The 27,326-nt window shown below is 42.4% G+C and overlaps 1 protein-coding gene and 1 long non-coding RNA gene across 2 annotated transcripts in view; one reads left to right on the forward strand and one right to left on the reverse strand.

Annotated features, from left to right (window-relative positions):
- LOC310845601 overlaps positions 1–27,326 on the reverse strand; it is a 75,245-nt gene that overhangs the window by 31,698 nt on the left and 16,221 nt on the right. The window lies entirely within an intron of this gene.
- LOC310845554 (lipase member M-like) lies at positions 11,009–25,460 on the forward strand. The gene is made up of 10 exons (XM_083740751.1): positions 11,009–11,212; positions 11,755–11,863; positions 14,337–14,454; positions 15,482–15,680; positions 17,714–17,823; positions 18,632–18,771; positions 20,198–20,344; positions 21,832–21,903; positions 22,674–22,739; positions 24,284–25,460. The coding sequence occupies exons 2-10, from the start codon at positions 11,762–11,764 to the stop codon at positions 24,515–24,517; spliced, it is 1,188 nt and encodes a 395-aa protein (XP_083596877.1). The 5' UTR covers positions 11,009–11,212; positions 11,755–11,761; the 3' UTR covers positions 24,518–25,460.

Below are 27,326 nucleotides of genomic sequence, written 5' to 3' on the forward strand. Positions count from 1 at the left end.
GACAGATCCTGAAGCTGAGACTCCGATACTTTGGCCACCTCATGAGAAGAGAAGACTCCCTGGAAAAGACCCTGTTGTTGGGAAAGATGGAGGGCACAAGGAGAAGGGGATGACAGAGGACGAGATGGTTGGACAGTGTTCTCGAAGCTACCAACATGAGTTTGACCAAACTGCGGGAGGCAGTGGAAGACAGGAGTGCCTGGCGTGCTCTGGTCCATGGGGTCACGAAGAGTCGGACGCGACTAAACGACTAAACAACAACATGTATGTGACAGTGTCTGTGTATGAACGACACTCAAATGAATCTCATCCTAGGTTTGGTTTAATCTCACTTATGAGCAACACCATCACTTTTGGGTGGAGTTCCTCAGGGATCCATTTCCAAGCCTCTCTCACTAGTTTCCATTTCAGTAGGATCCATATCCTGGTGGCACCCAGCTCTCTCTTCAGAAATCTTCATCTCCATCCGGTCTTGCAACTCCTGCTGCCTGCAGCAACATTCGGCTTGGATGTTTCATCACCATTTAAAACTCAGCACAACACAGAGCAAACTTCTCATCTATCCTTCCATGTCTTTGCCTCCTCACATAAGACATGGTAACACAGAAATCGGCTTTTTCACTGCTGGTGCCAGTGTTGTGGAATTCCCTCCTGGCTAAAATACAAGAGGCCCAATCTGTGTTGGTATTCCATTGGATCATGTAAACACACCTGTTAAGGCAGGCATTCTCCTGAAATGAACTCCTGATTTTATTGCATTAGTTTTATGATGTTAATTGTTTGTGTATGTGTGTGTGTGTGTGTGTGTGTGTGTGTGTGTATTTCTAATTAAGGGTGACTTAATGACCCAATGGATTGCCCATTGTTTCGTTTAATTATGCATTGATTTTGCAATTGCAAACCACTTAGAAACTATTTGCTAAATAAACAAATAAAATATTGCTCATTTTCATTCATGGACAGTGTCTCCACCCACCTTACTGAATTAGGAGCATTGTGGTGCATCCTTCCTTCTCTTTTTCTTGCCATATTTGATCCTGAAACAAATTGTTTGACAACTCTGGTTCACATGTTTCTGCACAGGTGAGCCTAGTAGTCATCTTACGACTTTGACTACAGCAACCTCTCTTTCCTGTCCTTCTGTTATGGCTCAGGCCTCTATCCTGACTACGGCCATTAAAACCATCAATGCCATGTTCATCAGAGAATGTGACAGACACCCTTAGATCCTAATGTGAACTTCCTGTTTGCTCATACTCCTAAGCTCTTTTCAGGCATTCCTATGAAGCATGAATCAGATGTGCCCCTGTCATTGCCACAAAAGCAGATGCCACAAGGTGAGAGGGCAAATAGGTAGGAATGGAGGGTGATGAAGGCAGTTTGAGGCCGGCTAGTCACTTTTGAATATTACTGAGCAGAACCCAGGAAATATCATCTTTCCTGCAGCCCCAACCTATGTACCCTACAAATCTGCTGCAGAAGGTTGGGTGGAGATTTTGAGGGTTCACAGGAAGAAGAGGGGAATGGCAAATCACGCCCTCAGGAATGCAGGCTGCACAGTGATGGGTGCAACCAAGTTCCATTAAAAACACATCTTAATTTTAAAACTTAAACTTTTAAAATAACAAAATTTAAAACGAAAAGGGTGGGGTGGTAAGTGTTTTATGAGCATTACATGTAACGTCATAGTTTATATGAAGGAAGAAATTCCTAGAAAATAAAATACAGTGAATCATTTTTTTTGGGGGGGGGAATACTACACATTGTTCTTAACGACAGCACCTTGACACAATTTAGACCATCTAGGGGCTATTCACAGGCTTATATGGAGGGTGTTTTCCCCCTTCTTTAAGGCTTTAGCTAGGGGTAGTGAATCCTCTGAGGCTCTCCTCAGATTAGCTCCTGCAAGGATTCCAGCTTCTCTCTTTTTTATGCTTTTGTCTCCGTGTGCTGCAAAGTTAACTCTCACCACTCCACTCTCTGCTGCTGGACTTCTCCCTTCCCATATGCTGCTGTTGAGTCTTTTCTGCTTGACTCCCACCACTACTTTTATCTTCATTGCCCTCCAGCTGTGGTGCCCAGCTTGGGTGCAGTTGGACTTTATCCCCATCCTGGCTCCACCCCTCAGCTTCATCCTGATAGCGTAATTTCAAACTTCACGATGGTGGCCAGTCAGGAAGATGTTCCAGTGGCCAGCTGCCATGGTGAAGTCATTTCACCCTCTTGGGGGGAGGAAGGGAGGGGCTTTTTCACAGGGCCACAAGCGCTGTCCACATAAGTGGGTGTTTCCCACCCAAAGCCCAATAAAAAGTACATTAATTTACACCCGTTTGAATGGTTTTAATAGTTTTTAGGGCTTGTAGGTATGGTTTTCATTTTAAAAATATTTTGTATTTTTTATATTATAGCTTATTTTTTATATATATTGTTGCAGGAATGTTAAAAGGAACTGCACAGTAAAATGAAGGGTGGATTAAAAACTATTGGCATAGGTACTGCATAATAAAATTTATTAAGCAAATCACTTTAAGGTCATGGATTCATTTCCATAACATTAACTCCACTGTTTCTGAATATTTGTGCATAATATCCCTCATTAGTAAATTGGGAGAACATAGATGTGCATCAAGTCCTTTTCAGGGAAGAAAAAGCAAATTGCACACTTTCCCATGGGATGGAATGATCACAATTTTCCAAAAAGCCCTGTGGGTGCATTGTCTGTATTCACTGGGTGTTTCCCGTGGAACTTATTATAACATAATAAATTTTAATAATAATTTATTAATTATACTCCTCCCATCTGGCTGGGTTTCCGAAGCCACTCAAGACCTATAAATCAAGTTCCATTCAAGACCTATAAACCAAGTTCCATTCAAGACCTATGAATCAAGAAGCTGCCTACAATATTAGTGCTACGCGAGTCTTTACAATAAACAAAACAATTGCAGAATCAAATAGTCTCTTGTGAAACACACAAAAGGAATCTCTGTGGCAATTGGTAGTGGTGGCGTTGTTTACGGAGGCATCATTTGAAGATCCTGCTCCTGTCTAAACAGAGCAAGACGACTCTGGAAGGTAATATATTTACTTATTCTATGTTTTAGGGGTGCAGGATATCAGTAAGCAAAACTCTTGTCTTCAATATATTAGGCTCTCATCAAAGATGTTCATAGCCTTGACAGTAAAGGAATTATTCATCAGTTCCAAGAAACAGTTAATATGTTTGATGTTGGTCTTTCCTTGCTATTCCCAAAGGAGACAGAATTAAATGGAATGCAGGAAGGCTACGTTGACTTGGTTTCTCTGTACTGTGCTCAGAGCTCAGAAAGTAATAGAAGACAAGTAAAATATGCTGTGGCTAGCATTTAAACACATATATATATCTTAATGCTCTGGCTCCCATCAGCCCCAGCCAGCATGGCCAATGGTGGGAACCAGCAATGGTGGGAACCAGTGGAAACCAGCAGTAGAGAGCTAACACTTAACCATCTCTGACAAGGTGAAGATAGCTCTAGAAACTATAAACAATGCAGACAGTGTGAGTTGTGCTTCGTCTATTCACACTTCTTGTCTGCTTCCACAGTCTTCCATATATCTTTATGTTTTGTAAGGAACTATGAAGATAAGAATCCTGCGGAGGACTGGAATTTTCAGGGTTGTTTATTAACAATGTAAAAAATAGATGCAGGCATTGTCTATATTGTATAGTTTGCAACATAATTAGTACTATGCATATGCTAACAAGGTCTAACTGGTTTGACATGTGATCTTGAGGGAAATGACTATTACTATATTTATATGCATTTATAGCCTAGTTATCACCATATGGTTCCCAGGCAGGTTACAAACACATAAAATATGGTCTGCTGTTTTCTTCCATGGGAGAATTTTCACCTTGTGTCATGGTCTTTATAAATGCATGACCTACTCATTCAGAACCTTCTACAGAAAGCCAGTTCCTATTTGCACTAGTGTAAATAATCCACTGTTCAGCTGTCTCTGGTGGTTTGAATCTCCGTGATGGGGTGAGCTCTCATTGCTCGGTCCCTGCTCCTGCCAACCTAGCAGTTTGAAAGCACATCAAAGTGCAAGTAGATAAATAGGTACCGCTCCAGCAGAAAGGTAAATGGCGTTTCCGTGCGCTGCTCTGGTTTGCCAGAAGCTGCTTAGTCATGCCGGCCACATGACCCGGAAGCTGTACGCCGGCTCCCTCAGCCAATAATGTGAGATGAGTGCCGCAACCCCAGAGTTGGTCACGACTGGACCTAATACTCAGGGGTCCCATTACCTTTACCTTTACAAACCAAATATTAAAGGAAAGAAATGACAAGATAAGAGCCATTTTTCATAATGACCGCTCCCCGCTTAAAACGAGGGGTGCCCTTTGCGTGGACGTGCGCAGCCCTAGATCTGGAGTGGCCCTATCAGCATAGGCTTGGCTCCGCCTACCTCAGTCAGTTGTCCAATCCCACCTAGGGGAAGCGTTGCCAAGGGGACCAGGCCAGGTAGGGGAGGGATTACCTGCCCACACAATAGAGGGAGGATCTTACCTGGGAATCCTCACTTGGCTCCAGAGCTTCTCCCACCCTACCAACCCTCAGTTAATGTCTTCTTTTGGAGGTTAACTTATCTTCACAGGTATGCGGGCGCTGCTACATTAAGGTTGCTGTTAAAGGGCCGGAAAGGAATCTCCCTGCATTGGCAGGTTTCGCCTTTCCTGTAGCAAAACGTCACAACTTTGGCGGTATCAGGCCTTGGGCGGAATCCTTTAGTCCATCTTCCTCTTTGCGGCGGCGATACCAGGGTTCCCCTTTAAAGGGGTTTCTGAAGGGAGGCTTTGACCGTACGCCGAAAGGTCGTCATTGCTCTCCCCTGCGGCAGCGGCGTAACGGGGGCGGTTATCTCTGCTTGAACATATGTTCTCCAGAGCCGGCCCATCCCCCCCCACACTGGATATCCCTGAAACTCCCTAGGTCCCCGGTTGGGGACTGGGGAGGGAGAACGCCCAATGCCTGAGCCAAGGTCTACCCACATTTGAAATTTAATAAAGTTGTGGCCAATTTAATCCCATAGCACGTTGTCTTGAGTCGTTATTCCACATAACGGGGGCGACCACTCGGGATCTGGGGACTCCACCTGTCCACGCAAATGGCTTAGATGGTACACCAGTGATAAAACTATACAAGATCATTCATAGGCTTCTTCACACAATGAACACTGGTAAAAGCTGTCTCTTTCACATTTGTAAGTGTTTGTGTGAAGAAGTCATTAACTTCTATTTACAGTTCAACTACTGTGTACACAGACTGTACGCTCATTGAACATTACCTGTTAATAACACTTTGAATATACAGCTAGATTATTTGTGAATGTAATGTGTGAACACCCTTATTGTGCTTTTTAAACAAGAACATAGGAGGCACAGGAAATTCCTGACTTCACCCAGATAATTCCTGACTTCACCAGGGCCATCTAGTGACTAAACCATATAATGACCTTACTAACATACTGTTAAAAGTGGCAGCTTAAAGGTCTACTCTCCAGCAGATAGATTAAAATATTATGAATTAAAATATATGTTTTCTGTTCTTTCAGAGTGAGATGATTTGCTACAAAGGATACCCCAGTGAAGAGTATGAAGTGTTAACAGATGATGGTTATTATTTGACAATAAATAGAATACCCTCTGGAAGAAAAAATATTGCAGTTGGAGGTTTCTCATAATTTCTTTTTAAAAATAAGTCCAAAACAAATCCCTAGCCTGTCAAGGTGGTACAATAATAGCCTTGACAGCTATGCCAGCACAGAGTTATATACATGCTTGAAGCGACTGGACCCAGAAGGTTATTGGTTGACACCTAGAGCCCCATTAAAGCATTAAGAATAACAAATATGGGTTTAAACTGGATGGGTGAAGGGTAGCACATATGCTCCACTCCTCAACTGTCTTGGGTTGAGCAAGAAGGTCAGAAGAGGGCTTCAAAGTACATTCAGTTGAACGCTCTAAAAAGTCTTCCTGCACTTGAGAATTCGGACTTACCTGCATTACCAGTTAAAGTGAATGTGACCCCTGTGAGGAAAACCTGAGCTTATAGGGTTAAACAGCTCAGAGTGTGTGTTCTGCCTACTGTGGGGCGGAGAGAGACCACCTGGTGTTTGCTTCCATAAACTCAGAGAATGCATGGATGATGAACAGGGCTACGTGGATTAGCCCCAGGGCTTTTTTCCAGCTAGAACTTTCCAGAACTCAGTTCTGGCACCATTCAGGTGGGAGACATTGCCATTGCATGGACAGGCGGAGTCCCCAGATCCCGCGCGGTCCCCCCGTCATGCGGAATAACGACTCGAGACAACGTGCTATGGGATTAAATTGGCCACAACTTTATTAAATTTCAAATGTGGGTAGACCATGGCTCAGGCATTGGGCGTCTAGCCGGGGACCTAGGGAGCATCAGGGTTATCCAGTGTGTGTGGGGGGGGGATGGGCCGGCTCTGGAAAACATATGTTCAAGCAGAGATAGCCGCCCCCGTTACGCCGCCGCCGCAGGGGAGAGCAATGACGACCTTTCGGCGTACGGTCAAAGCCTCCCTTCAGAAACCCCTTTAATGGGGAACCCTGGTATCGCCGCCGCAAAGAGGAAGGTGGACTAAAGGATTCCGCCCAAGGCCTGATATCGCCAAAGTTGTGACGTTTTGCTACGGGAAAAGCGAAACCTGCCAATGCAGGGAAATTCCTTTCTGGCCCTTTAACAGCGACCTTACGTAGCAGCGCCCGCATACCTGTGGAGAAAAGTTAACCTGCGAAACCTGTGAAGAAAAGTTAACCTGCAAAATAAGACATTAACTGAGGGTGGGTAGGGTGGGAGAAGCTCTGGAGCCAAGTGAGGATTCCCAGGTAAGATCCTCCCTCTATTGTGTGGGCAGGTAATCCCTCCCCTACCAGGCCTGGTCTCCTTGGCAACGCTTCCCCCAGGTGGGATTGGGCAAATGACTGAGGTAGGCGGAGACCTCCCGGTATCCCACCTGAGGGAAGGCAAGGCCAAGTCTATGCTGTTGGAGCCACTCCAGATCTAGGGGCTGCACGTGTCCACACAAAGGGCGCCCCCCGTTTTAAGTGGGGAGCGGTCATTCTAAGAGAACAAGGGAGACGTTCATGGTAAGTTCCAGAACCTCTTCTTTTAGAAAAATAGCACAGGTTATCCCCAAAATTGTGGAGTTGATGGGGAATTCTCTATAAATCAATATTTTGCCGTGATGGATTTGAGTTCATTGAATTTATTGATCCTTCTTTTCATTACGCGAAATCTGCTTTCGCACCAAAATCAGATCTGAAGTCAATTAGAAATGGGTCAAGATACAGTGGTACCTCGGTTTACGAACAGCCCTGTTAACAAACTATTCAGTTTATGAAATCCGCAAAATCGGAAGTAGTGTTCCAGTTTGCGAACTTTACCTCGGTCTACAAACGGAAGCCTAACTGTGGAAGGGCACTGGTGGTGGGAGGCCTCATTAGGGAAAGCGTTCATTGGTTTAAGAACAGATTTGTTTTAAGAATGGACTTCAGGAACAGATTAAGTTCATAAACCAGGGAACCACTGTAGTCTGTTTCATGCAAGTACAGTGGAACCTTGGTTTAGAACAGCTTAGTTGACGAACAAATCAGCTCCCGAACACCGAAAACCCAGAAGTAAGTGTTCTGGTTGTCGAATGTTTTTTGGAAGCCGAACGTCTGATGTGGCTTCTGCTTGAGTGCAAGAAACTCCTGTAGTCAATTGGAAGCCATGCCTTGGCTTTTTCAAATTTTCAATTTTCAAATTGTTTCAGAGTTGAATGGACTTCCAGAACGGATTAAGTTCAAGAACCAAGGTTCCACTGTACAGCTGAAGCTACACAGCTATCCCTGCCTCAAGAACTTTGCCCCCAAAGGGGATATTTGTAGATGGGCAGTAAGGTCCACTTTTGGGGCTCAGGTTTGTTCTATTTATTCAATTTGGCCCCTGGCATGCGCTCAAGCAATATCAAATCTATAGCAGTATAAAAGAATCCTTTATGGCTCAGGATTTTTTCTGAGGCAATATGGATCCTGATATGTGCCCAAACAGGATTACGATGAGCTATGTTCCCTCTCACTTGTGAGCTTCCAGCTGCCTTACTCTTGCTCCTATATTACCTGCCCGCTTGCCCTGTAGCATCTGCTCTTGTGGCAATGTTGGGGGCATCTCTGTCTCATGTGTCATAGGAATGCCTGGAAAGGGCTCAGGAATATGAGCAAACAGGAAGTTCATGTAAGGAACAAAGAATGGCTGTCACAGTCTCTGAGTCATGTGACACAGATGGATTTAGTTGTAACATTCAAGGAAGAGGCCTAAGGAATGAGAAAGGGGGCAGAGGAGGAAGGGGTTACTGTAGTCAAAAGTCAATGATTGTGCACACGTGCACACAAACATGTGAAGCAGAGTTGTCACACAATTTGGTAATGGATGAAATATGGAAACTAAAAAAAGAAGAAGAAGGCAAGATCCATCAAAATATTCAGACTTTGAGCCTTATCAACAAGTTACATCTAGTCTATGAATGAAAATGGGCAGCAGTTTATTTATTTATTTAGCAAGTGGCTCCTAGGTGGTTTGCAATTGTAAAATCAATGCATAATTAAAACAAACAATCCACTGGGACATTGAGGCACCCTTAATGATAATGCACAGTAATAAATATATAATTAAAAGCACACAAACAAAAACAATAACACACCAGGAGTTCAGCGCAGGAGAATGCTTGCCTAAAGAGGTGTGCTTTCAGAAGCCAGCAGAAACCCAACACAGATTGGACATCTTGTATTTTAGCAGGGAGGGCATTCCACAACACTGGCACCAGCAGTGAAAAAGTCCATCTCTGTGTTAGCACATCATCTATGAGGAAGTGAGAATTTGGAAGGAGAGATGAGAAGTTTGCTCTCTGTTGTGCTGAGTTAAATGGTGACCACCCAAGCAGGAATGTTGCTGCAGGCAGCGGGAGTCGCAAGACTGGATGAAGATAAAGATCTCCAGGGTAGAAAAGTAAAGCTGGGTGTCACCAGGTTACGGCTGGTGATGAAATGAAAACCAATGGATTTGATGAATGAACTATGTAGAAATAGAAGAGGCTTGGGTCCCTGAGGGGCTCCATCCAAAAGGAATTGCATTGCTCACAAATAAGCAAGATTAAATTGAATCTAGGATGAGATTATTTCGAATGGCACTCATACATAGACACCCTTGCACACATGGATCTTATCAATCTACTGAAACATCTTGTTCAGAGACCAGTTAGGACAGTTTTTGCAAGAGTTTTTGCAATGAAGAAAAGCATCCTGTGATATGTAATGACAGTTAAGAGGTGAGAAGGGGAACACAGGGAGTGGTATATGTTTTACTGTGTGTACGTAGGAGGAGTCAGAAGGAGAACACAGTATGGAAAGTGCGCAAACTGGATATACTTGTAGAATGTCACAGGGTATGTATTTACAATGGAGGAAAAAAATGGCCTTGTTGCCTCTGCAGTGGTGGAGTAACCAAAATATTTGAGCATAACACCTTTCCTGGTCAGCGCTACACCTACAGACCTGGGCACTCGCGCATATGACAGTGGTGCTGCCAGAATGACCGCTCCCCGCTTAAAATGGGGGGCGCCCTTTGCGTGGATGTGCACAGCCCCTAGATCTGGAGCGGCTCCAACAGCATAGGCTTGGCTTTGCCTTCCCTCAGGTGGGATACCTGGAGGTCTCCGCCTACCTCAGTCAGTTGTCCAATCCCACCTAGGGGAAGCGTTGCCAAAGAGACCAGGCCAGGTAGGGGAGGGATTACCTGCCCACACAATAGAGGGAGGATCTTACCTGGGAATCCTCACTTGGCTCCAGAGCTTCTCCCACCCTACCTACCCTCAGTTAATGTCTTATTTTGCAGGTTAACTTTTCTTCACAGGTATGTGGGCGCTGCTACGTTAAGGTCTCTGTTAAAGGGCCGGAAAGGAATTTCCCTGCATTGGCAGGTTTCGCCTTTCCCGTAGCAAAACGTCACAACTTTGGCGGTATCAGGCCTTGGGCGGAATCCTTTAGTCCATCTTCCTCTTTGCGGCGGTGATACCAGGGTTCCCTGTTAAAGGGGTTTCTGAAGGGAGGCCTTGACCGTATGCCGAAAGGTCGTCATTGCTCTCCCCTGCGGCGGCGGCGGCGTTACGGGGGCGGCTATCTCTGCTTGAACATATGTTCTCCAGAGCCGGCCCATCCCCCCCACACACACTGGATAACCCTGATGCTCCCTAGGTCCCCGGCTGGGGACTGGGGAGGGAGAACACCCAATGCCTGAGCCAAGGTCTACCCACATTTAAAATTTAATAAAGTTGTGGCCAATTTAATCCCATAGCACGTTGTCTTGAGTCATTATTCCACATGACGGGGGGGACCGCGCAGGATCTGGGGACTCCGCCTGTCCACGCAAAGTCATTCATACAGGTAGGATGAAATTGATTTAATTGATGCTGTCTCTATGAATGTACCATAAACCTATTATATTAAATAGGAGCCTAGAAGGAAGCACAGGTATCTTATGTCACATGCCTACATGCAGGAATGCAAAAGGAACTGTGCACTAAAATGTAGGGTGGCTTTAAAATGAATGGCATAGGCATGAAAATAAAAGGTTTATTAAGTACATCACTTTAGTCATGGGTCACCTATTCAGGATTCATTTCCATAACCTTGATTCCACTCTTTCTGCATATTTGTGCATCATATCCCTTGTTAGTAATTTAGGGGAGAATAGATTCTCAGGGCAAAAAATGCCCCAATTTCCAAAACAGAGCTGTGCATGTGTTCTGCTGTGATTGTGAGTGGTCAGGTCAAGTGCACTGCTACAGATCATCAGTCACGTGCATTTATTTCCTTTACACTGGTCACCAGTTTTAATTAGGTGTTCCCGATGGAACTAACCAAGAATGTTGTGCCATTCAAGTCATATAACTAAAGAAGCCACCCACAGTATTACTGCTATGCTGCAGATACTTTGATATCAAGAAGAAAAAGAACCGATTAGAAGGAACTGGCAATTGTAAAAACAAATGTCTTGTGAAACATGGAAAAGGAATTTCTCTGGTAATAGATAATGCTGGCAATGTTGGAGGAGGCATCATTTGGATATTCTGTTCCTGCCTAAACACAGCAAGAGGACTCTGAGTGGTAATATTTTCATTTACTCTGGGCTTTTTTGTATATATTTGTCTGCATTTTGAGGGGCATGGGGTATTGATAAGCAAAAAATAAGGGGGAAGGCAAGGTACAGTGTAGCCTGGGATTTTTAAAACAGAATTTTAAAAACAGAACAGAATGAAGATTTGTAGAGAAAGATTTTTTTTTTTATCTGCCCCTGTGACTCAAGCAGGTGTTTTTGGCATGCAGCCCCAGTTCCCTGATATTCTCTTCTCCTAGAAGGAAAGCAAGCCCTGGCATGGTTGAAAACTCTTCTTTTCTTCCCCAATTAGTTTACTTGGTTTATGCAGCTTGGACTTCATGCATTTAACACAATTTTATGTTTTCTATTAGGTTTGATAGTTTATTTTTGTATGCTACTCATGTATTGAATTTGGATTTCAGACATTCTGGAATATTTGATTAAAATGTATATATTACATCTGCATTGTTTATGAAGTAATTGATGTAGGATTCCCCCCTTTTCCCCTCCTCCTCTTCCACCCCACTTTTTTTTAAAAAATCATATATAGAAAGAAGATGTGGTGGTTTCTTGCCATTGCTTGTCTAATACTAGCAACTGGGAGCGCAGAAGAACTGAGTGGGAGCAGAGGTTCAAATCCTGAAGTTCACATGAATGTTGTAAGCTATGTACTCCTTTATAAATCTTATGCAGTGCAGGCCTGAGATGGGGCTAGAATTCAAATCTGAGGGAGCTGAAGAGCAGCTCTTGTTCCTTCTATCTCCCTTCCTCCAGTCTATAACAGGGGTAGCCATCGAGGTGCCCTCAAGCTGCTGTTGTGGTGCTCCAGTTCCCCTGAGCCCCAGACTGCATGACCATTTATCAGGGCCTAATGGGAGTTCTAGCCCAAGGGACGCGGGTGGCGCTATGGGTTAAACCACAGAGCCTAGGACTTGCTGATTAGAAGGTTGGCAGTTCAAACCCCCATGATGGGGTGAGCTCCCGTTGCTCGGTCCCTGCTCCTGCCAACCCAGCAGTTCGAAAGCACATCAGAGTGCAAGTAGATAAATAGGTACCGCTCCGATGGGAAGGTAAATGGCGTTTCCGTGCGCTGCTCTGGTTTGCCAGAAGTGTCATGCTGACCACATGACCCAGAAGCTGTACACCGGCTCCCTCAGCCAATAAAGCGAGATGAGTGCCACAACCCCTGAATCGGCCATGACTGGACCTAATGGTCAGGGGTCCCTTTACCTTTACCTAATGGGAGTTCTAGCCCAATAACATCTGCAGGGGCACCGTGTTGGCAATCCCAGGTCTTGAACATCAAAATCATAACTATTGGTTAATGGCGTGGGGATATGCAATAGGGAGTGATGACAAACAAGTCATTGGGAAATGCAAAACTTATTTCTGGTGATGCAGAGGAGTATGTAGAACAGCAAGGAAAGACAAACAACAGCACTTTCTGTTTCCCTCTTAGCAGTGCTTTTTTTCTTTACAAATGTTTAGTGGTACTCTCATTTTCCTACTCATATTGAAATACTGCCCCTCAATGATGCAAAACTTAGATTCACAGAAAGTTTAGGTGTATGTGTCCCCCCGCATCCCCCCCAGAAAAAAGCACTGCCTCTTAGTGTCGTGAACCCAATACAGTGGTACCTCGGGTTACATACGCTTCAGGTTACATGCGCTTCAGGTTACAGATTCCACTAACCCAGAAATAGTACCTCGGATTAAGAACTTTGCTGCAGAATGAGAACAGAAATTGTGCTCCGGTGGCGCAGCAGCAGCAGGAGGCCCCATTCGCTAAAGTGGTGCTTCCGGATAAGAACAGTTTCAGGTTAAGAACGGACCTCTAGAACGAATTAAGTACGTAACCCGAGGTACTCAGATTCTCAGCCAGATTGTTACCAAACATTTAATCTCACAATTCACCACATAGATTATGTAAAGACTTCTTGGCAGAGCTGGCCAGAGCAGGGAGGAGGAATGGGACGAGAGTGGGGAGTTTGATCCTGGGGAGGGACTCAGTGGCCTGTGAGGTGCTGTGCTGGATGCTGGTTGGTGGGAGAAAGCCCCACCTCAGTACTATTGGATGTCCCAAGCACCAAGGGAGGGCTGCTGATTTGACCCAGGTGTCTCCTTCTGCCAGCAAAACACTCCCCATCTCTGGGGATGTGCCTGAGTCTGAATCAGACAGTGAGCCTCCTTCTCTAAGGATGGGACACCAGCACAAACACCTCCCTCAATCCCTTAGAATGACAATGGAGCCCACCTGAGAGGTGCCGGAACTGAGTTGGTGAGTTCCGGCAGAAAGAAAGCCTTGCCTACACCTACCCCATGCTCCTTGGAGCTCAGCATTAATGGACTCATTGTACAATGGACTCGTTGTAACATAATCTATGTGGTGAATTGTGGGATTAAATGTTTAGTAACAATCCGGCTGAGAATCTGAGTATGGTGTCCAAGAGTGAGAGCCAGGACTTCTGTTCCATAATACTGAAAGCAGTTCAGGAACATTTCTCAATTCTGAGTGTAGGTTGAGTAAGTGAGTATGAAGGAGGCAGGCACAGACAACATCACAACCTTCTCCAGTCAGACTTCCTCCCTGCTTTTAGATGTTTTATCATTTGTCTTAGTACTTTAAAACAGTAAATTGTTTTGGGTGCCTTTGCAGAAAGACAGTATACAAATGCAATGAAATTAGATGGTGGTGGTGATGTGTTGGTACAGCTTCATTTCATACTGAACAGGAGCTTATTGCAAACTAATTTTAAAGCAAAGAGTGAAAGGGTCTTGTGTGACAGAGTCTACACTTGTTGAAAGTGTCTACACAGCTCAACTGCTTTGTACTCAGGTTGTAAACTTGTTGAACATTACATGTGAATAACACTATGATTGTGCTGCTCAACTATTGGTGTATGCAAATATATGGAATGTACACTTGTGGTGACATCTGTTTTTGGTGTCTTTTAAACAAACACAGAGCAGACACAGGAAGGGCCTCACTTCACATAGAAACAACTGCTTCCATTGCCATATAGTGACTGACCTATATACTGACACTATAAATGTACAGTTGTTAGCTCCTCTGTGACAGATTAAAACATTCTGAATTCAAACATCTCAGGAGTTTATTTCTTCTTCTTTTAGAGCGAGGTGATTCGCTACAAAGGATACCCCAGTGAAGAGTATGAAGTCTTAACAGATGATGGCTATTATTTGACAGTAAACCGAATTCCCTTTGGAAGAGAAAATCTTACCCCTGGAGGTATCTGAAAATATTTTTTTCCTTATTTATAGTTCAAAACTATTTGCTGGCCTATCACAGTTGTATATTAAAAGTCTTAATACAGTGCAGAATTATGTAATTACTAGAGCTTTACATAAAGATATCAGACCCTCAGTCAAGACCCAAAGCGACTCGGCCCAGAAGGTTGTTGCATGACCCTCTGGAGCCCCATTGAAGTGTTCAGAAGAGCATATACAGCCTTAAACTGGATGGGTGAAGGGACAGGTACAACAGCTTCATTCCTCAACTGTCTTGTATTGAGCAGGAAGGTCAGAAAGAGACTGAACACCCTAAAAAGTCTTTCCTCGAATGAGAGCCCGGCTTTATCAGGATCACATGGAGATGTCCTCATGGAAGCACATGGAAATGTCTTGAGAAAGCATCCTTATAAATTCCCTTCAGACCTCCCAGGAAGGTCAATGATGGGATGGACAAGTCCACTTCATATGAGGGCCTTGGGAGCATGGTTTGGCATGTGCCTGCCTATTCCCCTTCCTCAGTTTCAGTGCCCACAGATTTTTCTGAATTCTTGAATAGGGCTTTGTTGACAAGCCTCCTCTACAGTCAAAGTTCAGATCCATGCCACTGAATGAGACTAGAGCAGGGGTCACTAACCTAAGGCCCATGGGCTGGAAGGGGCCGCGGAGATCGTTTGACCGGCCCACGAGCCACCTGCTCACATGCTGCGCTAAACCAGTGCAGCGCAACACGGGTACTCACTTCCGTGGTGCTGGAAATCGCATCTGCGCATGCGCAGATACCAGAAATCACAGGCACATGCGCTCACGTGAGAGAGAGATCCAGCCCACGAAGGACCAATCCGACCCAGGCAAGATAAACCTTGCCGACCCCGGGACTAGAGCCTAACAAACATACTGAGATAATGTACTGTAATATAAACTATAATCTAATAATATAAACAAGGGATATTTGTCAAAAACATATTTGTTATCATGGCACAGAGATTCTCACCTGCTTTGTTATAATGGTTTGTTTTTTAAACCAGGCCCCAGGCCTGTTGTGTTGCTGCAGCATGGGATATTTGCGGAAGCTAGCTTCTGGGTCGAAAATCTGGCAAACAACAGTTTTGGATTTATATTAGCGGATGCTGGCTATGATGTTTGGCTGGGGAACAACAGAGGATCAAGTTGGTCTCGGAAACACCAGAATTTGTCAACTGACCAAGATGAATTTTGGGATTTCAGGTATTTTGAACTGTAGAATAAACAGCAATAAACAATATTATTTCACACATTAACTCTGCTGATCTTTAGCATTTTAGTGCAAATTTATCCAGATCAGCACATTTTTGTATGCAGTTTTGACTAATGTACACATTTTTGCAAGTAGTATCTCCCAATATGGTACATTTTAAATGTTATTTTCACTAATAATATACATTTTATGCACAATTTTACCAAATATACACATTTTTGTAAACCCTGAGTGGTTGCCGAACTTAATCACTCAAAAATTTTAAGGATGGCTGAGTTTTGGTTCTCATATCAACAAATTTGATAAATTCAGCTTTAAATGTAGACTGAATTGAATTTCTCCCTATCCCTATTCATATCCCTTTATGTCAATAGATTTGCTCTGAGCAAGACTATGGCTACAATCTATAGGCTTCTATGCATGTAGCTATCCTAAGAAATGAACTGTAGAAACATAACCCTTTGAAATAGGGACTACAAAATTTTGGATCCCTGCACGATTCCAGAATGTGTGAGAAAAAGCAGAAGTCTACACGCAGTGTTTTTTCGCATCCTACAGCCCTATGTGTGATTTTCTATGTCTGATGCTTGTTAGAAGTAAAACGTGGGTCCCAAGACCCTCAAAATAAATTCTGAACAAAATTGGTGAAGCAGTAAAGAGTTTATAGAGTACAATACATTCTTGCAAGAGTGGGTGTCCAAAGTAGGCACACCCCAAATTGGCAAGGCGCAAGTTTTTATTCTTTATACCTGAAGCACAGGTTTCCCTTGTTTCCTCATTGGCTGGATACATGCCTGTCATGACCACCTAGTTAACATACTAAAATCCCCACCTTTGTTGACATCTCTCATTACTCTAGTTCCAACGACCACTACTCCTGTTTACATTTCTCCTTATTTGGTCCATGTTTCTTATGTTTTTACACATTGACTCAAGCAATAAAGCCACATCCCAAACACTAGTGGGTGTAACTGAGTACAGATATATCACATAACGGCTGAAAACAGCCCTATCTATAAGCCTCCTAACCACAAGATATGTGTAAGCAAGGTTCTGCTGTCTGCAGTCATCTAGCTGTTATAGCCTTGTGGCCTTTTGAAAAGGCAACATTTTTATTCTTCACAATGCCCCTTCCCCTGATTCATATGTGAGGGGGACCATTGTGGCTGGGTGAACCTAATACTCCTAGTTAGGGATGGAAGGATCTGTCGGTTTTGGTTCTCACAGTCTGTCATTTCCCCCCAAACTTAAATATGGTTGTCCACATATCTGCATCAATTTGAAAAAGAAATTTGTTTGACAAGTCTTCATGGAAATTCCTCCGTACTTTAGTGCAAATTTCTCTTGATATATTTTGGTGTGCACATTTTATCATGTCATTTTCACTCATTTTTATTCACAGTTTGCATAATATATGTATTTTTGTAAACTCTTGATTGGTTGGAGGATGGCATCACAACATATGGATTAATATGAATTTTGAAGGACAACTGTGTTTCAGTTGTCATTTCGTTTTAGAAAGTGCGAATTTGAAAAATTTAGGTTTCAATGCAAACTGAATCAAATTCCCCCCCTTCCCTCATCATACACTAAATGGTTACACTGAGCAGGATGGTAACTAAAAGCTATAGATCTCTATGCATGTTGGATTTCCACATATGTACTGTGACCTGCACAATTCCAGAATGTGTGGAAAGAAGTAGAAGTCCACACACTGAGCATCTTCACATCCTACAGCCTGCTTTTATGTGTGATGGTTCTTCATGAGATTCATGTATGAAATGAAAAAATGTGTATGTGTGTGTGTGTGAGAGAGAGAGAGAGAGGGATGTTTAGTGATGTTGTGTTGCTGGAAGCCATCGCTGCAAAATTAAAGTGGAAAATACAGATGGTGGCTCCATCACCTGGTTCTGCACCCACATTTCAAGCAAAAGCTTCCAGAAGGCAACTCTGGGTGAACAGCTAGGAGTTCAGATGAAGAGGTTTCACTAATTTTGCCATAACATTTAAATATTTCCTTCAGTTTCCATGAAATGGCTCTGTATGACCTTCCAGCAATGATCAACTTCATTCTGAAGAAAACTGGGCAGAAGCAACTGTATTATGTAGGCTACTCTCAAGGCACAACCATTGGTATGCTAAAGTGGACTAACCCATGTTTTTTGACTCTCTTGTTCTTTCTCTCTTTCTAAGAAAAAAAAATGGTTAATGTTCTGCTATTCTGGATCCTTGAGCCAGCTGTAAAAATTCCAGTTTGACTTTATACTGCTCATCCCTTTGTGTTGGGAGTCAGCCTTGCCCCAACACTGGTGCTGAATTGTGAACCAGTCAGTATCTATGGGCCTGCATTCCCTTTGTGACTATGCTATGTCCCTGTGAGGGTACACAGGAGTTTTCAGGGGGGAAATGAGAATATAGTTGTAAGGGTGGAGAAAGTGGTGAGGTGTCCTGTTGACCAGGCCATGGGCCAGAAATTGCCAGCCCTTAGGCCAGATGCACCCCACAACCAGTTTCAACTGGTCCTCTGCCCACCTCCAATCAGCAGTTTATATTTAAAAGAGAAAATCATTACAAGAATAACAGAATAATCTCAATTGCCTTACTTTACTGGCAACAGGTTTTAACTTGATAAGTAGAGAGGGGAGATGGTCAGGTTTTGCCACTCATGGCAGATCTATTGCTTAGCCTCAACTTGCGATCCATTGATCGCATAGGGCAGATATAGGGAACCTGTGGCCCTACAGATGTGCTTGGACTCCAACTCCCATCAGCCCCTGCCAGCGTGGCAAATGAACAGCAATAGTGGGGGTTGTGGCCCAGCCATATCAGGAGGGCCACAGAATCCCCATCTCTGCTTTAGAGTCTAGTAGGCCTTTGGTAAATTGGCAAATAATTTCGTACTATGAGCAGTCCTAAATGCTCACTGTGTTTTTCTCCTTAGGCTTCATAGCATTTTCAGCCATACCAGAGCTGTCTCAAAAAATCAAACTATTTACCGCCTTGGCTCCTGTGATTTCTCTTAAGCATGTGACAAGCCCTGCTTCCAAATTTTCCTTCCTACTTCCTGACTACTCATCCAAGGTACACATTAATCTCTATTTTGTTACCAGGAAATCAAAAAATACGAGGCCAGCAGGAATTTAAGAGTAACCTTTCCCTTAACTTCATAACTAAGAAAGACAATTGTACCTGTCACCCTCATAGAGATAATGCTATAAAAGAAAAAGTCTATAAACTGTATGATTCTATATAACAGGTTCACATTTTACATAACTGTAGTGTTGCTCTGAGAGCGTACTGGATGAAGGGCTGTTTAGAAATATAAGAAATACAACCTAAATTTGTTTGAGTTGCTATGCATAGCAAAATTTCGGTGTTTTTTTTAAAAAAAAAGTTTTGAAGAACCAACACAGGCTTTACTATACATTTCAGTGAGCTGTGGATTGCTCTTACAGTGCTGAACAACATAAAGAGAATAAACCAAGAAAAAAGCCCTAAGAATTAAATATTTCAATCTAGGGGAGAAATGCATGTGTACTTTGTGTTTTTGGTCCACATCCAACTAGGAATACATTATTGTTGTTGTTGTTGTCTTTTAAAAAATCAGTTTGCATTGTAGGAGAACCTACCTCATTTGCACAATGCACACAAAAAGAAGCTCAGCTGCCATTCAAAAGTGACTCATCTCTAAAATTTGGTTCTCCAGGCAGGTTATGAATACAAAAATGCATATACTAGGGTAAAATGTGTATATCAATCCACATGTTAGCAAAAATAGCAGACAAAAATGGTTATATTAGGGGAAATTTATTTGCAAAAATGTGTGTGCTAGGCAAAAATATACCAAAAATGTATATATTAGAAAAAAATTCACACTGAAGAAATTTCAAGCAGACTTGTGCCTAAAAAAAATGCAAACTGATTTAGAAATGTGGAGAATTGGACTTAAGAGTGGAATATGAAAAACTGAGAGAAATAGAATCAACAGATTCACTAATTCGCACTCCAACCTTCCTGCACTGAAGACTCAGCTATCCAGCTGCAAATATATCATTTTAAGTGCATTATACAGCTGTGACACTAAGTGGTGATGTTGAGCTTATGGCAGATTCAATATATTTTTCAAAGCATTTTTTTTAAAAAAGCATTTTCAGAGACACATTTATATGTGTCGAGATTCCACCTGAGTTGGAAGATCTGAAGGGGTCTTATAAATAGATTTGGTGGAACATGGTTACAAGCCTCCCTCTAATTGGAACCGGGTGTTATCATTGTTTCTGATTGAGAAGAGACATGTAAGTATGACCAGTTGGATTCCCTTCTAAATCCCTTTCAGATCTTTCCATGCGAAGGTGAACCAGGTACACCTGGCACCTACATTGAGGCTACGTTGAGGAAGCCTGCTTTAAGAAGCTGCAACCAGCCACAAAAGAATTCTAGACGAACATAGCTAATCCTGCAAATATTTTTTTAAGGTTAAATTGTAACACCTTTTGTATCTTCCCAGAGCATCTTTGTCAGAGGAGAATTTGTACTGTTTCGCAAACCCGTGGCAGACTTTTTCAGGAAATTGTGCAGCATTACATTGATGGAGCAATTCTGTGCTCAACTCATATTCTCACCAGGCGGATTTAATGCAACAAATCTAAATATGGTGTGTAGATGTGTAAAGAAAACATAGTAGTTTGCTACTATGATTGGTTTGCTACATGCTCTGAATCTTCACAAAACTTTGTTTTTGCAGCAAAAGCTGAGCATCCAAAGGGTGCAAAAAGCCCTGCAAAAAATTGAAGACTCAGAATAAGATGGGAATCTTGTACAAACTTTAAATAAGTCTCATTAAACAGAATATGGCTTACTTGTGAGTAGATAGGCCTATGGTTGCACTATAACAGCACAATCCTATATATGTCTAGTCAGAAACAATTCTCATAGAGTTTAATGGGACTTACTCCCGGAAAATGGGTTTAGGTGCCAGAAAGTGAGTCTCCATCTGCACTATACAGCAATTTACCACTTTAAACAGTCATGGCTTCCCTCAGAGTGGTTAACAATCAGTGTGTGGGAAATAATAAGAGTCTGTGAGGAGAATTATAGGAGCCACCAAACAACTTTCAGCAACCCTATCAAACTACAGCCCCCAGGATTCTTTGGGGGAAGCCATGCCTGTTTTAAGTGATGTGATACTACTTTAAAGTTAGGGTGCAGCTGGCATCGGAGACATGTCTCCTGAAGAAAAATGACCATTAGAATTTTGGTTCTGTCCGGCCTATGACCTTAAAGACAGAATGTATGCACTGCCTAATGCCTGCCGAGCAATAAGCAGGATGCGGCCAATTCATCTCAAAGGGTGAATCAACTTTAATGCACCTTGTTGCCTTAACAATTGTTGCTACTAAAAAGCTGGAATTTAGCAACATAATAAAAGCCCTGGGTTTCTCATATTTGGGTCCCCTGCTGTTGCTGGACTACAACTCCCATTATCCCTAGATAGCAGGACCAGTGGCCAGGGATGATGAGAGTTGTAGTCCAACAACAGCTGGGGACCCATGTTCAAGAAACATTGGAAATCAAAGTCCCATGGAGCCCAGCATGCTGTTGTCACAGTGCCCAATCAGATTCTTATAGGAAATACACAAGCGGAACCTGAGCACAAACTCAGTTAACCCATTCCTGTCTCCCAGCAACTGCTATTCAGAAATATATTGTCTCTGATACTGGACGTACTGCAGAGCCTTCATGACTAATAGCCACTGATAGAGTTATCATCTATGAATTTGTCTCAACCCACTTCAAAGCCATTATCACATCTTGCAAAAGTGAATTCCACAGCTGAGCTATATACCCTGTGTGACAAAATTATTTGCTTGAACTTTCCTGAATCTGCCAGCTTTGGTGGCCTCAGGTTCATTTGATGCAAAAGGGAGAAATCTCTCTCTCTCTCTCTCTCTCTGTTTCTCTCTCTCCCCCCCCCCCCACATACAAATGCATCTTTTCATCCCATTTACAATTGTATAGTATTTTCCTCATCCCTTTTCTAAACAAAATAGCATTTACTTGTAGGGGAGTTTCTGGGGGTTTTTTGGTTTTAATTTCACTGATTTTTCAGATTGTTGTTTATTTTCCAAACTTTTCCTGCAGAGTCGAATGGATGTGTATGGAGCTCGCTTTATGGATGGAACATCAGCTAAATCTATTGTACACTGGAAACAGGTAGAGTGTTGTATACTTTTTAGCAGCTGTGGTGGTCAAGAGAGTTCCATGCTTATATGCTCACTCAAAAATTACAAACTTTCTGAGCTTCCATCAAAGAATACTGCAGCTATTAGTGTACTTAACTTTCCCTGGGAAGCCACTACAATAATTAAGCCAATTTAAGATTCAGGTAGGTAGCCGTATTGGTCTGACACAGTCAAAATAAATAAAAAACCTGTCCAGTAGCACCTTAGAGACCAACTAAGTTTGTTCTGGGTATAAGCTTTCGGGGGCATGCACACTTCTTCAGATACTTCTGTTTCAGTGTATCTGAAGAAGTATGCATGCACACGGAAGCTTATACCCAGAAAAACTTAGTTGGTCTCTAAGGTGTTCCTGGACAATTTTTTAAGCCAATTTAAGTTGGTGCTATTGTTCTAATATGAGCTTTCTGAACTGACACACTTAAAACCTAGTTTTGTTTATTAAGGCAGAGTAGGGAGCTCTTTTTGTCTTATGAAAAAATGGGCACATGAACACCAAGCGTTCTGCAAATCCCTTCATTTCAGAAAGGGATTCCTCACATACAATATATTTTACCCCAAGGGATATTTACTGCCATAGAGATAAATTCCAAAAGGAACAGGCAATGTTCATAATTAGTCAAACAAGGATTTTACAGAAAAGAATAGGTTGGATCAAAACCAGTACTTTTATTATTTGTAATATGTATCACATAATATCTAATGCTAATATCCAATCCTATGGCTTTCCTATTATTTTGATAGATAAGAGATTCAGGATTATTCAGATACTTTGACTACGGGAATGAGAATCAGGCCAGATATAACCAGGTAAGAGAGAACAATTTTTGTTCAGTAAATATGGTGAAAATAGAAATCTGCATCAAGGACATGCATTTACAATGGTTCTGACTAATCAGCACAACCCAGATGATATTAAGTGCTTGAAGTTCTCATCAGTGTCAATATAAGAGTTAAGCATCGGCCTAATTTTCTGATGTTCTTAACATGGATTTGCAAAAGTGATTTGGTGACACAAGCTTATATATATCGACATGTTTCCAAATCAGGACAAAGTTGGGTTTTGTTTTTTGTCAAAGTTGTTGAGTTTTTGGGGGGATGGGGGGTATTGGATTTTTAAAACTTTTTTTTCTTTAAAAGAAATGCCCTAGTTGCCATACATCTAGGTTTTCCTAGTCATTTTGCCAATTTGGTGAAAATTTGCACAGACCCCATTTTGACAGTCAATTCCTGGACGTATGGTAGCCCTATTTACCTCCCACCATTCATCCATGGAGTTCAAGCTGAAATGGGTCACTGTCCCCTCATTTTATCCTCATAACCACCCTGTGAGATAGTCTAGAATGAATGATCCAGGGTCAGTCAGTGAACTTCATGGTTAAGGGGGAATGTAAACATGGATCTCCAAGTACTAATTAGCAATCTAACCAGTATACAAATTAGTTCACAGTTAATGTGAATGTGATCTCATCAGGTGTTTGCCTCCACATGCTCAGAGACTGTGTGTGGGGGGGTGGAGCATGGCTATGTACATTAGCCCCACCCTCCCCCTAGAGCCAACCTCAGACCACACATTTGACCAAAGTCTGGAGGAGGAGCCTAGATGTGTCCAGTTGTCTCCAGGGATTTCTCCTAGCCCTGCCAGGGATTTAATATGGGACCTTCTGCATTCAAAGCAGGTTCTTTTCCACCTCCTTAAAATGTGGTGTGAATCTCCTGACTCCCAAACTCCTTTTCCTCAGACCAAGCAGCAAATAGTTGGAGGGTCCTCAAAGCCATTCCCACCACCCAAACCACTCCCCACTTTCCTTGCAGGAACAATGGCATTGGCAGCAAAGAAATGTGGGGAGAACTCCCATCTTCTTCCCACATCATCATGTTAGCTGTGTGATGAATTACAGAGAGTGTAGCTCTTTCGGGGAAGCCTTCAATTGTCAGTCAGGTTGCCTTGGGTTCTCCCTGCCCCCTGCTCCATTGTTTGTTTGTTTTGTAAATGTGTAGGCCACTTCACGGGCTGAAGCCATCAAAGTAGTGTACAACAAGCTAAAAAGAAATAAGATAGAATATAAAAAACCCCCACAAACTCCAGAAAGCAATAAATCAGTGCCTACAGTTCCTGGGCTTGTAGTGCAAAACTTTGAAAAACCAGGAGCAAATCTGTGGAGAACCGCAGAGGATCCACCCAACCATATTTAAAACATGTTAGCAGACTATAAGTGTTCTAGGTAGAAAGAAAGAAAAATCGCCCATCTATACAAGCCTGTGGACTGTCCATAGCTGGTCTGAATTGTGTAAAGATGCTGTCACTAACATTTTTTAAAAAAAATAATGATTCATTGTCATTTACTTTCCAGAGCTTTCCCCCTTTGTATAAAATAGAGGACATGACTGTGCCAACTGCAGTGTGGACTGGCGGGAATGACCTGATTGCAAGCCCCAGAGATGTAGCCGTCTTACTTCCTCATATCACTAACCTAGTTTACCACAAAAATATGACATACTGGAACCACTGGGATTTCATCTGGGGCCTCAGTGCCCCCGAGCTCATGTACTACAAAATCATTAAGTTGATGAGATGCTTTAGCTGAGATGGGATGCCTTAGCTGAGTCATGGTTGCTTTAGCTGAGATTCCTGCATTCCAGCTCTACAATTCTATGATTCTATGAGGATGTCTCTGTAAAGCAATACATTCCTATCATAAATTTCATTTCTTTCCTTTTACACCAGTCACAACAAACACTATACTTGCATTGACAGCCATGTAGGCCACTGAAATCCACAGTATTTAAAAGTCCATTGACATATGTTTAAAGCACTCTTATACCACTTTAACAGTCTTGGCTTCCTGGGAACTCACAGAGCTACAATTTCAGAGTGGTTTAACAATCATCCCTCTACTTATAGCTCTCTGAAGGGAATAGTGGTCTTCTAACAGCTCTCTGCATCCTTAATAAACTACAGTTCCCAGAATTATTTGGAGTAATTCATGACTTAGTGTTTTAAGAGTGCTTTTTATTTTATTTTAAGTGTATCAGTTTCCTCACCACTGGTTTGTGTATCCTTAACCACATGATTAAGAATATAAGAATTGCCTTGCTGCATCAGACCCCAGGAAAAAGGCCAGGATACAAATGTGATAAAAGAATTACCACCTCACCACACAACTGATTCCCTGCATACTACACTTCCAGAGTGCTTAAAATGTATGGTGGTGCTGAATGAATGTGGCTGCCAGGGTGGGCAGTTAAGGCCTGGACTATCTGAGTGGGATGCACTAGGCGGGGCAATTCAGTTTTGATTCCCTGAGAGTAAAACTAAATAGAAAATATTGAGTGGGTGTTTCTGGTAAGGAACAGTGACAGCCATTCTAGGTGAGTAAAGTCTCCCTGAGACTCGGTTTAGAAAAGAGCGTAAAATTATCTGCAAAAAGGTTATGTCTTAAACTTTAGTTTTGTTTCTCGTGGTTTAAATCATCATGCTTTAAACCTTCAGAGAATGTAATTAAATAAACATTGAATTTTGTTCCAGAAGTGACTCCTTATACTTTGAACTTCAGGGTAGGGAATGAGTAGGCACTGGGCAGCTGTCTTGTTGCTGTCTTGACCATCACTACTACAACTAGTTGATTCTAGAGCTCTCTTAGGGATAACAAGGGGAGTTTTATCTATTAGCACATCTACAAAATTGGTAACATTACCCACAACATCCAGGAACAGAGGGGCAGTGAAGAAAAAACTGTGGCTTTCTATTTTTTTAATAACAAAATAAAATTACATACTACAATAGCTCCTGGACTTATTTGTCTGAATGTTGGCAAGCATATTACCCATTGGCACCTCACTCCAGTGTCCCCAGTCTTCAAGATCACCCCCCCAAAAAACCCCACCCTGGGGTGATTTCTATTTCCCATTAAATATATATTTCTGACATTTGGCAGCTTTCATGTCCTCAAAAGGATAAACATTCTGGGAGAAATATTATAGCTGGAGTATTTTACGTACTTTTCTTTAAAATATACATTTTAAAGGCTCCGTGCACCCACCCACACCCTCTGATGGACTCGTTTGAAATCTAGTTTAGTGCAAATGGTCAACAGTTGTTTCCTTTGAGTGCTTCAACAGTACAACATAGTATTCTGGACATTTCAGTGTGCTTTGGTGAGCTTTGAAGAGTGATATTACACATTTTGAGGACCATCTGCAACAACGAACCTTCAACTCACTATGATTGAAAAGAAAATGAGGGAGAGGGATACCGGCAGCTTCAAGATGGCAAACCAACCTGTTGCAGTAAAAGATATGAGGCTGCTGGATATAAAAGTGGGACAGTTGCCAACCTGGTTAGCAATGCGACATGACATCCCAGTTGGGCTTCTTATATGTGTCTGGGGAGGTTATAACAGATTTGTCAAGAAGTACATTGATGTGAAGAAAAGATGATAACTGCCAATGTGGTTATCAGCTATGTCTGGAGCTACGACCATATAAAGCATGAGTGCTGGAGGAAGTCTCACTGAAGCCTGATGGGCCGGAAGAATACAAGCTGCCATACTGTGACTCGTAGTGGGAGTACAACTGAATACAGATTGATTCTAACCTTCTAGGCACACCAGCAATTTCTGTGACCAATAATAAAATATTTACTTTCATAGGGTTGCCATACGTCCGGAATTTCCTGGACGTAGCTGGGATTTGGCCATTGGAAATAGTGTCTGGGCAGAAATTGCTGAGATGTATGGGAAACTCTGGTGGTATGGCAACTCATTTTTTTTTGGGGGGGGGGGGACTCGACAACTTTCATGTCTGGATTTTCACTTTATAAAATATGGCAACCCTGCTTTCAAAAGTGGGGGGGCAGGAGAAAACGGAGGGGGGCTGAAAAAGACAAATACTGTATAACAAGCAAGCAAGGGCCAGCCAGTAATTGATCTGTGTCATAGGCCATCACAACAGGTCTACTTTTAACTGTTACTCTAAGTGGGGTAACAATTGAAACCCATATAGTTCTAATTCTCCCCCCAAATACAACACAGTCTCAATCCTGACAGGCATTTTTCAGGACTAAAGATCACAAAAACCAGCTTCCTTAAGTCATTCTCCTGTCTTTCATTTTTCTAAATAAACAAAACTAGCACTGATGTTTGCCTCTTATTTTGGTCCAAAGTGTTTTTAAAAATCTTATTAGAAGTTTATTCTCTTGCCCTTCGACTGATGACTCAGGTATTTGTTCAGGAATACACCTTAGCAGCCAACAAATTGTGATGACTACCTTTTCATTAAGAAGCTTAAGTATTCTATTTCTTTCATATAATTCTTTTTAAATTTTCATTTCATTTCTATACCACTTTATATTTTTCAGAAAAAAAATCTCAGAGCCATTTGCAACACATTAAAACA

The sequence above is a fragment of the Podarcis gaigeae genome (assembly GCF_964106915.1).
Source record: "Podarcis gaigeae genome assembly, chromosome: 5".
NCBI classification, from domain to species: domain Eukaryota; kingdom Metazoa; phylum Chordata; class Lepidosauria; order Squamata; family Lacertidae; genus Podarcis; species Podarcis gaigeae.

What these genes read in the sequence shown, in the direction of transcription:
- LOC310845554 (XM_083740751.1), top strand. Translation starts at nt 11,762, where the DNA reads ATGTGGTGGTTTCTTGCCATTGCTTGTCTAATACTAGCAACTGGGAGC. An exon ending in GATGAATTTTGGGATTTCAG is followed by an intron (nt 15,681 to 17,713) that starts GTATTTTGAACT and finishes TATTTCCTTCAG; the next exon opens with TTTCCATGAAATGGCTCTGT. An exon ending in CTCTCAAGGCACAACCATTG is followed by an intron (nt 17,824 to 18,631) that starts GTATGCTAAAGT and finishes TTTTCTCCTTAG; the next exon opens with GCTTCATAGCATTTTCAGCC.